Source organism: Scyliorhinus torazame, chromosome 5, assembly GCF_047496885.1.
Source record: "Scyliorhinus torazame isolate Kashiwa2021f chromosome 5, sScyTor2.1, whole genome shotgun sequence".
Classification (NCBI taxonomy): domain Eukaryota; kingdom Metazoa; phylum Chordata; class Chondrichthyes; order Carcharhiniformes; family Scyliorhinidae; genus Scyliorhinus; species Scyliorhinus torazame.
In genome coordinates this window covers 267,018,665-267,037,114 of record NC_092711.1, presented here as the reverse complement: position 1 = coordinate 267,037,114, position 18,450 = coordinate 267,018,665, and the positions used below count along the sequence as shown (strand labels likewise).

At 41.9% G+C, this 18,450-nt stretch overlaps 1 protein-coding gene across 1 annotated transcript in view; it reads right to left on the bottom strand.

Annotated features, from left to right (window-relative positions):
• Nucleotides 1-18,450, bottom strand: part of med12 (mediator complex subunit 12) — a 225,697-nt gene that overhangs the window by 41,700 nt on the left and 165,547 nt on the right. Inside the window, exons 31-37 of the mRNA XM_072505518.1 lie at nucleotides 16,711-16,822; nucleotides 12,972-13,061; nucleotides 10,937-11,046; nucleotides 8,761-8,896; nucleotides 6,428-6,589; nucleotides 4,773-5,129; nucleotides 4,239-4,392 (exon numbers count right to left, since the gene is read on the bottom strand). Of these exons, the coding sequence (XP_072361619.1) occupies nucleotides 4,239-4,392; nucleotides 4,773-5,129; nucleotides 6,428-6,589; nucleotides 8,761-8,896; nucleotides 10,937-11,046; nucleotides 12,972-13,061; nucleotides 16,711-16,822 (1,121 nt within the window). The remainder of the gene's footprint in view (nucleotides 1-4,238; nucleotides 4,393-4,772; nucleotides 5,130-6,427; nucleotides 6,590-8,760; nucleotides 8,897-10,936; nucleotides 11,047-12,971; nucleotides 13,062-16,710; nucleotides 16,823-18,450) is intronic.

Here is an 18,450-nt window from a genome sequence, read left to right as displayed (position 1 = left end):
CAATTTATCATGGCCAATCCACCTAACCTGCATATCTTTGGACTGTGGGAGGAAACCGGAGCACCCGGAGGAAACCCACGCAGCCACGAGGAGACTCCGCACAGGCAGTGACCCAAGCTAGGAATCGAACCTGGGACCCTGTAGCTGTGAAGCAACTGTGCTAACCACTGTGCTACCGTGCTGCCCTTAGATATATGCCCTAGAGGACTCTGCAGTCCTGCCACATCCAGCCATGAACTGTGGTGGATAATTAACCATCTTACTGGAGGAGGAAGCTCAATGATGGGGAAACTTGGATAGAAGAGGGGCAGAAATGGTTGATGGAGGTTCCTGGTTATAGGTGCTTCAATAAGATTAAAGAGGGTGGTAAAAGAGGTGGGGGGATGGCATTGTTAATTAGAGATAGTATAACAGCTGCAGAAAGGCAGTTCTAGGATGATCTGCCTACTGAGGTAGTATGGGTTGAAGTCAGAAATAGGAAAACAGCAGTCACCTTGTTGGGAGTTTTCTATAGGCCCCCCAATAGCAGCAGAGATGTGGAGGAACAGATTAGGAAACAGATTTTGGAAAGGTGCAGAAGTCACAGGGTAGTAGTCATGGGTGATTTCAACTTCCCAAATATTGAGTGGAAACTCTTTAGATCAAATAGTTTGGATGGGGTGGAGTTTGTGCAGTGTGTCCAGGAAGCTTTTCTAACACAGTATGTAGATTGTCTGACCAGAGGGGAGGCCATATTGGATTTGGTACTTGGTAATGAACCAGGATAAGTGATAGATTTGTTAGTGGGGGAGCATTTTGGAGATAGTGACCACAATTCTGTGACTTTCACATTAGTAATGGAGAGGGATAAGTGCATGCAACAGGGCAAGGTTTACAATTGGGAGAAGGGTAAATACGATGCTGTCAGACAAGAACTGAAGTGCATATCTTGGGAACATAGGCTGTCAGGGAAAAACACAATTGAAATTTGGAACTTGTTCAAGGAACAGATACTACGTGTCCTTGATATGTATGTCCCTGTCAGGCAGGGACGAGATGGTCGAGTGAGGGAACCATGGTTGACAAGAGAGGTTGAATGTCTTGTTAAGAGGAAGAAGGAGACTTATGTAAGGCTGAGGAAACAAGGTTCAGACAGGGCGCTGGAGGGATACAAGATAGCCAGGAGGGAACTGAAGAAAGGGATTAGGAGAGCTAAGAGAGGGCATGAAAAATCTTTGGCGGGTAGGATCAATGAAAACCCCAAGGCCTTTTACACATGTGAGAAATCTGAGAATGACTAGAGCGAGGGTAGGTCTAGGGACTTGTGCTCCAGGACTTGCTGTGCCCACAGCCAAGCTGCTCCAGTACAGCTACAACACTGGCATCTACCTGGCAATGTGGAAAATTGCCCAGGTATGCCCTGTACACAGGAAACACAACAAATTCAATTCAGCCAATTAGTGCTGCATCAGTCTACTCTCGATCATCAGCAAAGTGATGGAAGGGGTCATCAACAGTGATATCAAGCAGATATTAAGGGGGGGGTTAAGGGAAAGAGGGAGGCGGGGGGGTTGATTGAGGTGGGAAACAGTTAGCGGGGAAGGGGGACGGGGGAACTGTGTATGTGAGCCACGTTGGCTGGGTTTGATTGTTGGTTGGTTGGGTGTTATTTGATCTGTTGGGTTTTTTTTCCTCTTGAAAATTGTTGTTAAAAATTATTTATGCCTTAATAAAAACATATTTTTTTAAAAAGTGATATCAAGCACCTATTTCGCAATAACCTGCTCACAGACACTCAGTTTGGGTTCTGCCAAAGACGCTCCACTCCTGACTTCATTACAGCCATGGTTCAAAGATGGACAAAAGAGCTGAATGCCAGAGGTAAGATGAGAATGGCTGCCCTTGACATCAAGGCAGTATTCGACCGAGTATGCCATCAAGGAGCTTGAGCAAAACAGGAGTAATTGGGAATCAGGGGGAAACTCTGCGCTGGTTGGAGTCATACCTGGCACAAAGGAAGATCATACAATCCCTACAGTGCAGAAAGAGGCTATTCAGCCCATCAAGTCTGGAGCACTCCCCCTAGGCTCATGCCCTCATCCTATCCCCGTAACTCAGTGGCCTCACCTAACCTTTTGGACACTATGGGGCATTTAGCATAGTCAATCCACCTAACCCGCACATCTTTGGACTGGTGTGGCGGTTGGATGTCAGTCATCACAGATCCAGGATATCACTGCAGAAGTTCCCCAGGGTACTGTCCTAGGCCCAACCATCTTCAGCTGTTTCATCAATGACATTCCTTCCATCATAAGGTCAGAATTGGGGATGTTTGCAGACGACTGCACAATGTTCAGCGCCATTCATGACTCCTCAGATACTGCAGCAATCCATGTCCAAATGCAGAAGACTTGGACAATATCCTGGCTGGGGCTGACAAGTGGCAATAACTTTCATGCCACACAAGTGCCAAGCAATGGCCACCTCCAGCAAGATAGGATCTAACCATCGCCCCATGACATTACCATAGCCGAATGGGTTATCATCGACCAGAAACTGAAGTGGACTAGCCATATAAATACTGTGGCTATCATAGCAGGTCAGAGGCTAGGAACCCTGCGGCGAGTAACCCACCTCCTGATCCTACAAAGCCTGTCCACCATCTACAAGGTACAAGTTAGGTATGTAATGGAATACTCTCCATTTGTCTGGATGAGTGCAGCTCCGACAGTACTCATGAAGCTCGACACCAAACAGGACAAAGCAGCACTCTTGCTCACCCTGCCATAAACATTCAATTTTTCCACCACAGAGGGGGACAGCTGTGTGTACCGTCTACAAGATTCACTGCAGGAATTCACCAAGTTTCTTTAGATCACACTTTCCAACCACTACCATCTAGAAGGACAAGAGCAACAGCTACCTGGGAACACCAACTTCTGGAGGATCCCCTCCAAGTCATCCACCATTCTTACTTGGAAATATATCACCATTTCTTCATTGTTGCAGGGTCAAAATCTTGGAATTACCTCCCAAACAGAACTGCGGGTGTAGTTACATCACAGGGACTGCAACAGTTCAAAAAGGCAGCTCACCACCACCTTCTGAAGGGTAACTAGGGATGGGCAAGAAATGCTGGTCTAGCCAGAGATGCCCACATCCCATCCACAAAAGTAATTTTTAAAAACCCTCCACAATATATTGATGTCCAATCCACAGAAACAGCCAGCTTGATATGCTTCAGTGCCTTTGACAGTGGGGAAGCATGCTGATGTCAATGATAACACTTAAATATAAATATAAGCTTTATTCTGCCATGATGTCGTGACTTGCTTTTGGTTCCTCTTCCACACATGGCAATGTTTTCTCCAAAGCCTGCAATTTCCGTCTGCCAAGAGTTCACAGAGATCGAGTTAGAATCTGGAAATGAGAGTCTCAGGAGTTGCCCATCTGCAAGTTTAGACCTCTTGGCATTTGGGGTGAGCAAAATACAGATGAAAGTTAAATTCGATAAGCTGGGGTATGAGAGGTTTGAGGTTTAAATGGATCAAATGGACTTTCTTGTACTTTGCTTTTACTCCTGTTTGAAATTAAAAGTCTTCAGAATATCATTATGTCACTGTGGGCAATTCAGTCCATTGCGATGCAAGCTGGGTTCAAGTTGGCCAGTCAGAACAGAGCAAAATCAAGATACTTTGTGTTTGGTCTGAATGAGTTAGCTAATCTGAGTCATGTGCACATGAACACAGTGGCAGAGAGGGAAAGCTTAATTCAATGCCCAGTGACCACTACCCAAATTTTTGGATGTAGTTATCAGGCGAGGACAAAATTGGCTTGATTGAATTTTCTATAAATATCCTGAGCGAAATTCTCCATCCCGCCCCGCCTCATTTCTGCCCCGACCCGCCGGCGGGATGCTCCGTTACACCGGCCGGTCAATGGGGTTTCCCATTGTGGGGCAGCCCCACGCCGTCGGGAAACCCCCGGGCGCCGGCAAAACGGAGACTCCCGCCGGCGGAGAATGACGCCCTCTATCTCTCTTCCATTCTGTCAACATCCACTATTGAAGTTCACAGAAAGGATGCCCACTTAGGATAAGGTACCATTGTTAACAAGGTAGCTAGTTAATGCCCACCACCTGAATACATTTATACAATTAATAGAGAATGCTCTAAAATGAACTTTAGAAATTAAGGGATAGATTTAAAGTGGTTTTATTGGAAGGAAAATCATGCTTCCAAACCCACTCCACTACATACCTGCTGGTAAAGGCTGGTTCTGTGCATATATCCCTACATTGGGCTGTCCGTATGGAAGTCTTGTATAGTGATTACCAGTCTGGTGCGGGATTAGATCAGTAGGAACTCCACCACCATAGGGAGGCATTCTATGTGCATTGGATTGTAAATCCAGCTGTTCAAAGACAAGACAAGCAAAAAACAAGTTTTAGACTTTCTGCATCATTATCAATGGCTATTGATTTATGGTGTTCACAGAAATATACATATAATTTGACAGTTTCCATTAAGCCAAAGTCTTTGCTCATCAATAATGACTATCATTGATAATTCTATTTATATCACTGTATTATGTTTCTTAGCTGTTGGATCACAATTTAATTTATTTCAGGAAAAAAGGATCTACAACAATATTCCAGCTCTCAAATTTGCAACTCTGGAGATCACAACTAAACTGATGTCACTATATTGGGGGCTTCTGGTTACAGAGAGCGCACCAGTTATTATTGTAATTTGAATACATAGGCCTTAATCAGGAATTTGTTTCTAGCTCACCTCTGCTTTATTAGGAGGCTGCCGCTTCTTTCTAGGTGGTTTCTTTTTCTTCTCTTCAGTGGTATTGGGTTTTTCCAGCTTTGGCGGTTCTGTAGCAGTTTTTTCTGGTTCTGGAATGATTGGCACAGGTGGTTCTTCCTCCTCTGGGGGAAGTGGCAGTGGTTCTAGGTAGTAACTGCGTGGTTTTGGTTTTAAGTGTGTGTGGTACAACAGGAGCCTGTGCTGCTCTTCAAATTTAGTTACCTTGCGATCAACACGAACTGTTCCAAACCATCCCCAAGAAAGAGGAGCAGAGTGCTTCATCCCTTCAAACACATCCCAAGGTGAAATTTTCTGTTTCGTGGAAACCTGCAATCCCTACAGCATGAACAAGAACAAATGTAAGCAGATGCAGTGCATTGGTTTTTTCATTGATGAAATGAGGGAAAAATAGTCAGAAGATGATTATTAAAACTTAAAGTTGAGAATAAAACTATTATTAAAATGACGAGCTGGAACATACTAATCAATTTTACAAAAGTTTTGAAACAGATTTTGAGATAGACGATGACAGGACTCTTTCCCTTCCTTTCTGACCAGTTGCAGTGAAATACCAGAGTTAGGTTCATATGTACATTTTCAGCAGCAAATTAGCCCATGGTGGGCTCCTGCCAAAACAGTCAGTTGCACTGGGATCAGCAGATGGTTAATGCAGAGGTCCAATTCTTACCAGAGGGGATAGGTAATCTGGAAGAGTGAAAGCATTTTTGCCCTTCTGGGAATAGTGTGAATTGGCTCAAGACATAGATTCCATTCACTGATGGATCTAGTAATGCTGAATTACCTGTGGTATACTACCATAAGTAGCACCCAGCATTGCTCTGATGAATAGAGTCTGTAGTTCATGGCTTCATTTCATTTGTTATTTTAAAAAATTGAGTACAGACCCACACCTTAATTTCTAGTGCTGAGCTTTAATGTTGTAGAATATCACAAGTGCTGTCACAGTTCAGGGTACAAACCAGGCAGGAACAGAGAAGATATAATGGACATGACTGAAAGTATAATTGAAGACACATGTATTAAGGATGATTTTAAAAGTCTTTTGTTCCTCCTGTAATTTGCAGGCTTTTACAAACATTAGTTTGATGCAACTTAATGATTACTTCATAATTTATCCTGTCACTATGTTTTAACTTTATTAATGTACTGCAGTATTGGTGCTGATTTTTTCACCCGGATTCCTCCTGGATTAAAACACGTATGCTGTTCTTGTCAAATGTGACATTGTAAACCCATAATATAATGAAGGTTTAGGGTTGATAATTTATAGTGCTGAAATGTTTGAAAGTCATAACATTCCAACTACCTAAGAACTATACACAATGCCTATTCAATTCCTAAGATCTCCAAGGTATAAATTGCATGTTGAAGCTTGGATTAAGCACCACAGTAAATCACTTCTTGTATTCAGCAATGACCCAGTTGCAATCCCAGTTGTTCTATACTCATCTCTCCCTCTTACAATAGTGTCATACTTAGCCCCATTAGAACAGAATAAAAAAACCCACAATGATCAGTTTCTTGCAGGAAACCTTGATGTTGGTTTCAGCAGAAATCTCTAACCTCACATTTTATGAAGGGATATCAGCACTCTAAGGTAATCAAATACTTGCCTCTTTCTTGAATATTGAGTCAAAGCCAGCAATTTTGTTTCCTTTGGTATCAATCAGAGAGCCTTGGGGTTCACAAGTGATGACATCTCTTGTCTGTTTGGGAAGTGGTAATAACTGTCGCACCTTCTCTAAACTTTCTGATTGTCGGTCCCCAAGCTCTTTCTGGGTCAATTATAGAAGGAAAATAGAATTATAGACATTGGAAAAACAAAAGGAGACATAACTATTTTACATATATGCACCGGGCTACATATTTAAATAGTGAAAAGAAAAACTACAAATTCGGAAGTCTGAAATTCCATGATATGGTGCTCCTGACCAAGAGTGCTGCTTACAGGGAACGCTATTCAGGAAATCACAGATTTGGCTTTGCATTCATTTAATAGTTAGAAAATCCAAGGTCTGCAATCTCGGCTAGCACTCCTCACTGGAAACCCCTGATCAGGGAATTAATCCATGAAAGCAAAAGAGGAAGTTAAAATTTCAAACTCATCAGAATACCTGAAATATGACGTTTTTCAAATTGCTGATTCATCAGTTGTGCATTACCAGCATTTTTGTTTCACTATTATATATCCGGCCACAGTAGCAGAAATTGCTCATTTTCTAAAATGCTCTGCTTATTGCAGGGTGCGGGTTTTCCCCCAGTTTATCTGAGAAGGCAAATTTTACACCCTTGAGAGACTGAGGGAAAAATAAAGGCTAAGCAGGAAACACTGGAAAGTAAAGTATTCAAAGCCGCTTGCACATCTACCTTCGCATGGTTTTACAACTCTGAAGAGCTGGTTGTAAGACACCCATCAGTTGCTTTAGTCAGGAAGTGATACATGGATGCCAGAATAGAAGTAATTCTTTTGCTATTCAGATACTGGAATATTAAAATTTGTCCATCAAAAGTGCTAATGCACAATTCTGTGGAACAATTTTAATTAGGATACAGGTCAGAGGAACTCACGTTTAAGCTGCATAGTAATTGAGTCTAGCTATAACTTAAATACTGCATCCAATTCTGATCACTGCGAGATATACAAAGCCTGAAGATGGTTCAGAGAAGAGCCAAGAGATTGATCCCAACCCTGATAAAGTAGTTTTTTAATCTTACAATCCCAGACCAGACCCCAATAGTGGCTAAGAATGGACAGAAATCCCCAATATTTTATTTTAATTTTGTAAGAATGTGAGGAAAGGATACTTTGCTCCAGGAATGATTGCATGAATAAATCTAGATATGGTGTATTAAAACATTATTACTAACACAGTATTAAACTCTAACATCACACCAGACAATAGCTTACAATTACTCCTTAAACAATACTACTCAATACAGTGAATATAAAACCCTTAATTTGAATCTTTATTCCCACTTAAACAACAAGAAAATAAACCATCTCAACTTTCAATCCACCTTAAATATCAATGGCAGAGGAATACTTGCAGTACAGAGTTATTCTTTGAGAATGCAAGACCTCTTCATACGCTTTACAGAAAATATCTGAATCCTGTCAGAACTTCCGGTTGTATGTCTTCAAAAGCTGTTTCAGCTCCTTGACCTCAGACAAGTCTGCACTGTTTTAAATACTGCTAATCTCTTTTAACTGACTCACAGTGAAAGCAGGACTGTTTTACTGTGCACACAGCTTGAGCCAGATCAGAACTGAACTGATGGTGCTTTCTCAAAAAGCCTGATGCCTCACCTCCAGCCAGCAATGATATCATCTCACCAAGCTGAAAACTAATTAACTCCCCAGGGAATCCCCCGAGTCAAAACAAAATTTGCATTAAACCAAATTATTTACCATGGTTAATTGCACCTCTGGCTCCTAAGAGCTTTGTTGTCTTTCAAACCAAGATTATTTTAAAACATGGCTTCAGCAGTCAAACACACTCTAACTCTGGTTTTTAACCCTTACTTCACCAAATAATTTTAATACAATGTAGCTGAAATCCCTCCACTCATTACATATAGAATTTAGAAAGACTGTAGAAAACAGAGCTTGGAAGTGTTAAAAAGAGGTGCTTGTGTACTATATAAGATAGTAATTAGTATTTTAAAAATACAAATTCATCCAACAATAGAACTAAATGGTACAGGTTTAGACCAACAAAGCACAATTTCAGGATGTCATGCATCACAGAGTGAACAACATATGACACAGACTTGGAACAAAATGGAGCTAATAGTCTGGAATTAGTGAAGAAACTGAAGGTTCTTTATGATGAGTTAGTAAAAGTTAATTTGCTTTCTTCATCCATAATAATCTTGGGTAAATGTTTTCAACTATTTCTATGGGAAGAAATATGATGTTCAAGAATAAAGAAGAAACACTTTTTACCCGAAGTTTCTTTACAAGGTTCATGTAGGCTCTCTTGTTCTCTTCCATACTGCCCTGCGAGATGCTTGACATGTCCGCAGCCAGAGTTCCATTAACTAGCACACTGAGCATATCCAGGACTGTAGTGAATAGTTCACTGGGAAACAAGACAGTCCTTTACTCTCAGAAGCACTTCACAGCAATATATATATACATTGTGTTGGCATCAGATGAATGAGCACATGAACGCCAATGGTCACAAACAGGAAATTAGTGGTAAAAACCCAAAACAGGTTTCCACCCTTGTAACCCAGAATGCCAAGACCAATTGTAGCACCTCCACTCCAGCAAACTGTAACAAATTCAGCACAGAACAGACATGAAACAAACCTCAGAGCTGAGGTTGTCTTGGCTTGTGAGACTCAGCTACTCGGAAATTAAACTTGCGGAGCTGACATTGAAGCTCAGCAAACAAAGTTTGAAATTGTACTGACAGTCAAAATTGTTCTCATGGCCATTTTCCCCTCAGTTCAAGTAGCCAAATCGGCCATTATATGCTTTATGGTAAGAAGAACAAAGTACAGTGGAAATCTGTGGGGGAGGAAACAAAATGTGGAATGCTTAGCAGGCTTGACACCATCTGTGGAAAGAGAAACAGAGTTAACGTTTCAGGTTAATGATCCTTCATTAGAACTAATTTTCATTGATCTGAAAACATCAACTCTTTTCTCAGATGCTGCCACACTTGCTCAATATTGCCAACATTTTCATGCTGTATGGAAGTATTGTATATTATAACATTCTATAGCTATCAATCCTTAGAATTCATTTGGACTGCAACCCAGCACAGGTAGATGCTGGTGATTATGATCCACTTAAACTTCCTCCCATCTTTTCTCATCTAAATTTAACATTGTAATTCTTCTCCCTCACATGCTTGTCTAGTTTCCCCAAAACACATCTCCCTAAGACTTTTCCTCCCTGGGAAAACCAGCTTGTTAACCCTTTCCTGGTTTGCGTAGCCACACATTTCTGGTATCATCCTTATAAATCTCCTATGTATCCTCTCCTGTGCCTCCATATAATAATAATCTTTATTAGTATCACAAGTAAGGTTACATTAACACTGCAATGAAGTTACTGTGAAAATCCTCTAGTCACCACACTATGGCGCCTGTTTGGGTACACTGAGGGAGAATTCAAACTGTCCAATTCACATAACAAGCACGTCTTTCGGGACTTGTGGGAGAGAACCGGAGCACCCGGAAGAAACCCACGCAGACATGAGGAGAACATGCAGACTCCGCACAGACAGTAACCCAAGCCGGGAGTTGAACCCGGGCTCTGGCGCTGTGAAGCAACAATGCTAACCACTGTGCTACCGTGCAACCAGAGTTTCTCATAGCACTCCAAATATGGTCTAACCAAGGTTCAGTGCAAGTTTAGCATAACGTCCCTATTTTCCAATTGTATCCCTCGGGAAATAAGTCTAGCAGTCGGTTTGCTTTTCTTACGGCCTTTTTAGCTCTGGCTTGACGTAATTATACTCCTAGAAATCCCTTTGTTCCTCTACCCCACCTAAACTTGCACCTTCTAGCCAATAAGTGACTTTTCTATTCTATCTACCAAAATGTGTTACCACACATTAATCTGTGTTGAACTTCATTTGCCAATTATTTGCCTATTCTATAAGTTTATTAATGTTTCCCTGCCATTTGTTGCATTCCTCCTCAGTATTGCCTATCTTCCAATAATTTTGTAATCCACAAATATAGAATTTTTTTTAGATTCCAAAGTCCAAATTACTGATGTAAATTGTGAACAGCAGTGATCACAACTCTGATCCTTGTGGAACACCACTTGCTGCTACCCTGACTAATTGCCTTTCATTCCAACTCTCTCTTTCTATCTTGAAGCCAGCTGGAAATCCATTGTGCCTCATGTTTCCTGACTCCACATTCTCTGACTTCATTCATTAGTCTATTATGAAGCACCTTACCAAATGCCTTTTGAAAATCCAGTTAACTTATATCTCTTCAAGACAATTATATATTTGATCAGTGCACATTTGACAACCGACATGCTCCATAAATGACACACAGATGTATGTGTGAGAGAGAGAAAGAAAGACAGAGAGAGAGAGTGTGTGAGAGAGAGAACAAGATATCAATGCTTCTAACGTAATTGTAGTGCATACTTGTTGGACTGCATGTCAACTGTTCCACTGCTGATTATGTCCAAAAGAAGAACAGCCCATTCAGTAGTCCCCTGTGTGCTACGTTGGACAGTATCGAACATCCCACCCACCTGAGAAGTAAATCAGAAACAAAAAACAGTCAATTAGTGATTATCCTTTAAACAAGCTATCTTTCCCAAGTGCTGAGTAACTCAGCGTTGATGCGATTTCAATTTATAATTCAATTTACCCAAAAACATTGTTTGTGTCCCTGTTTATTTAAAGGTACACTCTCTGATTTCCTCCTATTAAAGTACCTCTTTACCTTAGTGTGGATTCTGCAGGAAAGTAAACTGCGCCTGGGTATAATTGATTTGAAATGAAACACTGGACAGTAGGAGTTTGGAATTAAGTCAATTCTCCATGGTAGGCTTTGCAAGCCGGAACCTGAGAGATATTCATAGTACTGTAGAGAGTGAACATAATTGACCAGCCAGCCGAGCTCATTAATGTGGTGTGAAATATTGACCTATCACTGAGGCCTGTGAAACCTCGGAGATAGTTTTAAATAGCCTTGCTAGCAGCAAATGTTTTCATGGGTCGTAGGACTTGAGGTGGAAAGAGTTTGAAACTTAATAGTTCTAGTTGGTAAATTATGCAAATATTAATCAAAAAGGCTAAACTATACCAACCAAAAACTATAGAATACCAATGCACGCTGAATATGAATGCAAGATGATACTTTTCTAATAAGCAAGCATTTTGAGCAAAGGACTCGAATTTGGATCAGGCAGCCTTGAATAAGAACTTGGCACAAGACAGTCCTGTGACTGAGAGCTACTGTGTATTGCATCTTTTGGGCAGGGACAGTTGCTACCCTGACAGCCTGTGCACTTGACACACATTTTAGGAAAGGGCATTGACTAAATCACCTGCCTGAACACTCGTAAGCATGCTGGCACAAGTAACCACAAAACATCACTGAGAAGGGCAAATGCAAAATACTGCAGATGCTGGAAATCTCAAATAAAAGCAGAAAAAGCTGGCAATACTTGGCAGGTCAGACAGCATCTGTGGAGAAGAACAGACTTAACATTTCAAGTTGTGCCTGAAATATATATATATTTTTTGAAAATATTTTTATTCTTTTTTATATTTTCTCGTGGCTGAAATATTAACTCTATTTCTCTTCACAGATGCTGGCTGACGTGCTGAGTATTGCCAGTATTTTCTGTTTTTATTACTGAGGAGGCAAGCATCGTCTGATGCCATTATTTTCTGCTTACAACACCAACAGATAGCCTTATTAATAAGTGAAGTTGCCACAGTCCCAGATGACCATCGGCTGCATTCCTCTTTGAGGGGGAGCTGACTGGTGGCGATGTAACCTGAGGATCACCAAACCTCAGGTGGGCCGTCATGAATAACCTCAACCAATACAGGATTTGAACCTGCGCTATTGGCCTCGCTCTGCATCACAAGCTACGTGTCCAGTCAATTGAGCTAAAGAAGCTTTTCGATGATGAACAGAAAATTAAACTTGAAACTTAAATTCACTACAGCATTACTGTCTTCATGACCATTAAATGTCACTGTTAAACTGCTAAGCAAATTCCAGGTACCAAGCTATTGACATTTGAGCAATGTACAGAGACAAAAGGTGGTAATAATGTTAATGTCTTTGTACCTGGAAACAGTTTCTCCCATTTTGTAAACAATAAGCACGTCTCAGTAATCACTGAACAAATCACGCCCATGGACTGGGCAGTCATTGCCTAGCCAAGGCCCTCTCCTCGGGTTGTGAACTTGGAGACTAAAAAGTAGGATACTGAATATATAGAGGCCCCTTTTATTCAGTCAAATGGCACAATTATTTGTGTAAATAAGGTTAAGGGAAACAAAAAGTGAGAAAGATAGGGAAGGAGGAATGGAATGAAAAGAAACAATAGCCAAATGTGGACTGGAGAGAAAGTGAATGAATAGGGAGGATCAGAAAGAGACCATTGTCCCAGTAAGGCAACGTGCTTATATTATTTTCTCTCTAAACAGTCCTCACAAGATTTAAGCGAAGTTTCAGTGCTTCATGCATCATCTGTTTGGCTTTGCAGTCATCCTGGTACTGATCTTCACGCCAGTTTGTTACAATCTGAAAAGGATACATAATGCAATTATTGGATTTATCTTTTGGTGGTCAGTTAGCCAGCACCATTCGTCCGACAAAGTAACTTGCTGTCAGACAAATACTGATAAGAGTACCCAAAGAGGATACTACGGTTTCTGTAAGGAGTTACAACAAGTTCAAAAGGAAGTAAACTCATCACACTGATGTGGAATTATTTAAGGGTCTGAGTGAAATCTTTATACAAGAATGTTAATCTAGGTTCTTTAAACTCTTTCCATAACATCCACTCTTGAAGTGGTTTTCATTGTAGGGTATTGGAAAAGCCATCTGTACTAGACTTGAATGTAATTCTTCAAGGCTTGAAAGGAATTGCATTTCAAATGTAATCAAAGTCAAGTGAGTAGATAGAGCACTTGTACAGCCATACAAACCAGCAATATGCTGAATTCAAATTCCTATTCTTTATTGCGTTAGCTTGCATATGTCAAAGTGATGGAGGTGTTACATTTGGTCTCATTATCCTCCGAGAAGGAAAAAGGGAGAACTGGGTTAAGTATACAAGGTTTATGCTCTTAATCACGGTCCTGTTGGAAAGCGCTCACGTGTGGTTATTGCATAAAGACCAAATTTGATTAGGCTGTATTGCACTCGTTACTCACTCCATTGGCTCATATGTGAAAATGGCCATTTGGTTGTGGCGGTGGATGCTGTTGGAGCTCATGCAACATTTCCAGTAATGAGAATGTTTTCAGGAGCAGATTATCAACAAAACTGGAGGCAATTTCTAGGACCAAATAAGATCTAAAGTTGTTTTATGCAGCATAGATGCAGCTGTTACTTGTTTATTTTGAAGTTCGGTTCCTTGACCATGGCGGACCAGATACAATTTTCTTGAAACTCAATTGGCTGCAGACAAATATTATACTGTAGTGCCAGGCATAAGTGCACAGGGTCCTTGGTTGTCCATAACAACATGATTGTAGGATCCTTGTTCTGTATTTCCTCTTATAGCATTATATTCTTCACACAGTACTGTTCCTTAACACTACACTAGCAAAGTTAATGCATAGTTTATACTTCAAACTATTTGAGACTTAAAACCAAAAATGAAGTTTGAAGATCATGGAGGTAAATCACGTCTTTTCCATTGGTTCACTTTGGAATTATCATGATTACCCAGGGAAAATACACTGCTCAATGGAGCCACATAGACGAGGTTACAGGTTAGAATCATAGAATCGCTGCAACATAGCAGGAGGCCAGTTGGCCCATCAAGTTCATGCTGGTTCAACGCAATTGCAGTTTAGCTTGCCCCACTCCCCAGCTCTTTTCTCTGTAGCCCTGCAATTTGTTTGCGTTCAGGTGCTTATTTAATTCCCTTTTGAAAGTTTTGACTGATTCTGCTTCCACCACACTCTCAGGCAATGCATTCAAGATCCTAAGTATTCACTGCATTAAAAGGTTTTTCATGTTGTCTTTGGCTCTTTTTACCAATCACCTTGAATCTGTGTCCTCTTGCTCTTAACCCTTTGGACAATTGGAACAGTTTCTCTCTATCTGCTCTGTCTAGACCCCTCTTGATTTTGAACACTTCTATCACATTTCCTCTCAACCATCTCTTCTCTATGGAGAACAAGCTCAGCTTCTCCAATATATCAACATATCTGTAGTCCCTCACCCCTGCAACTATTCTGCTAAATCTTCTCAGTTCCTGTTTTAAAGCCATCACATTCTTCCTAAAGTACAGTGCCCAGAATTGGACTCCAGTTTCAACAGAACCAGTGCTTGATAAATGTTCAATTTAACTTCCTTGCTTATGTACTCTATGCCTCTATTTATAAAGTCCAGGATCCCATCTCTCTTTTTAACCACATTCTCAACCTACCCTGCCACATTCAACAATTTGTGCACATATGTCCCCAAGTCGCTTTTCCCAAACCACCTTTGGAATAGTACCTTCATTTCTTGTTGCCTCTCCTTGTTCTTCCTATCACTTTGCCGCATTAAATTTCATCTGTCACTTGTCCACCCATCCAATCAACCGGTCTATATCCTCTGGAGGTCTTTCATGTCCTCCCTACAGTTCCCAATACTCCCAAATTTTATGTCATCTATAAATTAGGAAATTGTGCTCTGTACACCCAAGTCTTGGTCACAGATATTTATTTTAAAAAAGGAATACCTATTACTGACCCCTGAGGAATCCTACTGTATACCTTCCTTTATTCTAACGAACATGATCTCTGCTGTCCCCCAATAGAACAGGTTTTCCAACTGGCTTCAATGCCCCTGATTGGGATGAGAAAAGTCAGACAGTTAGCTTTTACTGAAATTTGATGGGAGTAAAAGAGTAAGGAAGTCTTATTGCAAATATATTGAGCTTTGTTAAGAATACAGCCGGAATACTGCATACAGTTTTGGTTTCCTTACATACTTGCCTTAGGTGATATGCAACAAAAGTTCCTGAGAGGGGTGTTCTATGAAATTAGATTAAGCAGAATGGGTCTATATTCTGAGGTTTGGAGGAATTAGAGATGTTCTTATGAAATGCATAAAGGTTCTTCGAGGGCCTGGCAACAGGCTGCTCTTTCGATCTGAAGAATCTGGAACTGGTTGTTGAAAGACTCAGGATAAGGTGTTGGCAATTTAAGAATGAGGTGAAAATTCTTTACTAAGAGGATTCTGAATCTTTGGAATTCTCTACCTCAGAGGGATTTAGATGTTCAATTATTGAGCTTATTTAAGACTGAAATCAATAGATTTTTAGACACTTAAGGGAGTCAAGGGAATGAGAATAGTGCAGGAAGGTGGAGTTGAGGCAGAGGATCAGCCATGACCTTATTAAATAATAAAACAAACTTGTGGGAACCATGTGGCCTACCCTTGTTGCTATAGTCTTAGGCATCACCTCTTGACTGCTGTCCAGCTGGAGATTGTATAGATGTCTGGTGAACAGAATTTGGCTAGCCAATGTCTCACAGTTTAACAGGCTGCTGATGTCTGTTGTTCAGCTCAGCTGTGCAGAAAAGCCAAGATAATGGATGGTTTCCAGTATCTGTGGAGCTACACTTCAGCAAGAAAAATGCCTAAAAGAAATAACAGCAGACAATTGGAGGAAGGGAACTTTTTTCAATTTTCTGATAGCTGTATTAATATCCTACTTCATTGGTACTATTGTTCCGTTCTACCTGGCTGTGTAAAGCAATTAAAAGCAGCTTCCTTCTAATTTATTTCATTCGATGTTGAGTTTGAGTAGACTGGTAAAAAGGCAAAAACAATATGGATGATTGAAATCCCTGTTTGGATACTGTAAGGTTATCAGGTTGGCATAGTTGGTAGTGCTCCAGCCCCTGGGTCAGAAGCTTGATACCCATTTCAAGATTTCAGCACATAATTTAAGCTGATGCTCCAGGGAATTACTTTACGGGGATGTTAAATCAAGGTTTTACTCAGCTGGTCATAAAAGCTGCAATGGGAAGAGGGGAAACTAGAATTTTGAAGGGATGAGATAGCTTGATGGAAGGGCCTTCTTCAAATAAACTTAGGCAGTTACTATATTATTCGATGGACTCGATGCAAAAACTGAAACACATCAGTTTAATGACATCACCTACACCTGCTAACATGAGACTCACTAATCTTCCACAACTAATAATTTTGAGGCTTCCATTACCTGTTGGACCTGGCTGTAAAGGGAGGTGAGAAGCCCCTCCCTTTGTTCATCCTGCCCTTTCAGGCATGTCAAAACCAGAGAAAGAAATGGCTGTTGACTCAGCAGAGACATACTGGAGAGAAAAATAAAGATTAAATAACATACATTAATATCCATGCAATGTCTCAAACTGGTATCATCAAATTAACGTCACCTTATGAAACAAAGTAATTAAATTCTGCTGCTTTAAAAAAAATTATTTGGTAGTATTAGAGTACACAATTGAACTTCAAATTCCGACAGTCTTCAGAGTTCCCGTTTATGTGCAGACTGGGAACAGGCTGCACATGCACAGTTCTTCATATTTGCATTCTTCAGGCCCAGGACATTTGCATGTAGGGAAAAAATGGGTGCGAAAACCCAGGTCAGGTGACCGAGTGCCATGGCCAGCAAGGGTCCCAGGTAGGGGACAGGGAGCGGTCCCAAGAAGTATCCCAGGGAAACAGGTCCCAGTTAAGAAAAAGAGTATAGCAGAGAAACAGGCTCTAATTAGAAAGAAGGCTGCGAGAGCAGACTTGAAGTGAAGTGGGCTCGGGAGATGCCCTGGTAATTGAAGAGAGATCAAAAAAAGCCCTGAAGGTCTAAGAATGCAGACAAAGGTTAGTGACCCCATGCTTCAGGCGGCTGTTGCATAGGTACCCCTCTGGAGCAGTGCTGTTCAGCTTGGCATGGCCGAAGAGCTGAAATTGTGCTTGTACGCTGATGGTCAAGTGTATTCGGTACTTCAGGGGAATGTAATCATGGAAGGCAAGATTGAAACCCTGTAAGGTGGGCCTTTATTGAAGCTGTTCGAGTTGGAGCAAAGTTTGTGAAGAATTCCGAGACGAGATCTTTGAAGATGAAGATTGGAAATCCTCATAAGAAAGACAAAGGGCGGGATTCTCTTAGCCCAGACCGGGCTGGAGAATCGTCGGGCCGGGCGAGAATCGCGCGACGCCGGTCTGCCGATTCCACGCTCTCCATTGGCGCCGGCGTGGTGCCGGTCGGGGGCTGCTCTACGTGCCCCCCCCCCTGGTGATTCTCCGCCCGGGATGGGCCAAGCGGATGTAAAGAAAATCCGAGTCCCACTGGCGCCGTCCACGTGTAGTCTTACCCGGCGGGACCCCGGCGTGCATCCATCCAGGGGCGGCCTAGAGGGGAGGGGGGGGGGGATCCGACTCGGGGGGGGGGGGGGGGGGCCTCCGCTGTGGCCTGGCCCGCGATCGGGCCTACCGATTGGCGGGCCGGCCTCTTGGGCTGGGGTCCTCTTTTGCTCCGCACCGGCCCCTGTAACCCTACGCCATGTTGCGTTGGGGCCGGCGCAGAGAAGGAAGCCACTGCGCATGCGCGCAACCACCGGGCGTACTGCACATGTGCAGACCCGCGGTGCCCATTTGACGCCGGTATCGGCAGCTGGAGTGGCATAGGTCGCTCCAGTGCCGTGCTGGCCCCCTGTAGGGGTCAGAATCGCTGCTCCTGAGGGCATGTTGACGCCGTCGTGAAATGCGGCGGTGTTTACGACGGCGTCAACACTTAGCCTCAGGATCAGAGAATCCCGCCCACGGTTTCAGTAAGATTGGTCTATTCAGTGCTATGAATGTCTGGGTGTGTTGTTGAGAAACCAATGGAATCTGTTTTGCTCGCATTTGGCATTTATTGTGTATTGCAATGTGTCCAACTGCAGTGGCTTGTTAATTCATATGTACCTCTTAACATGCAAGG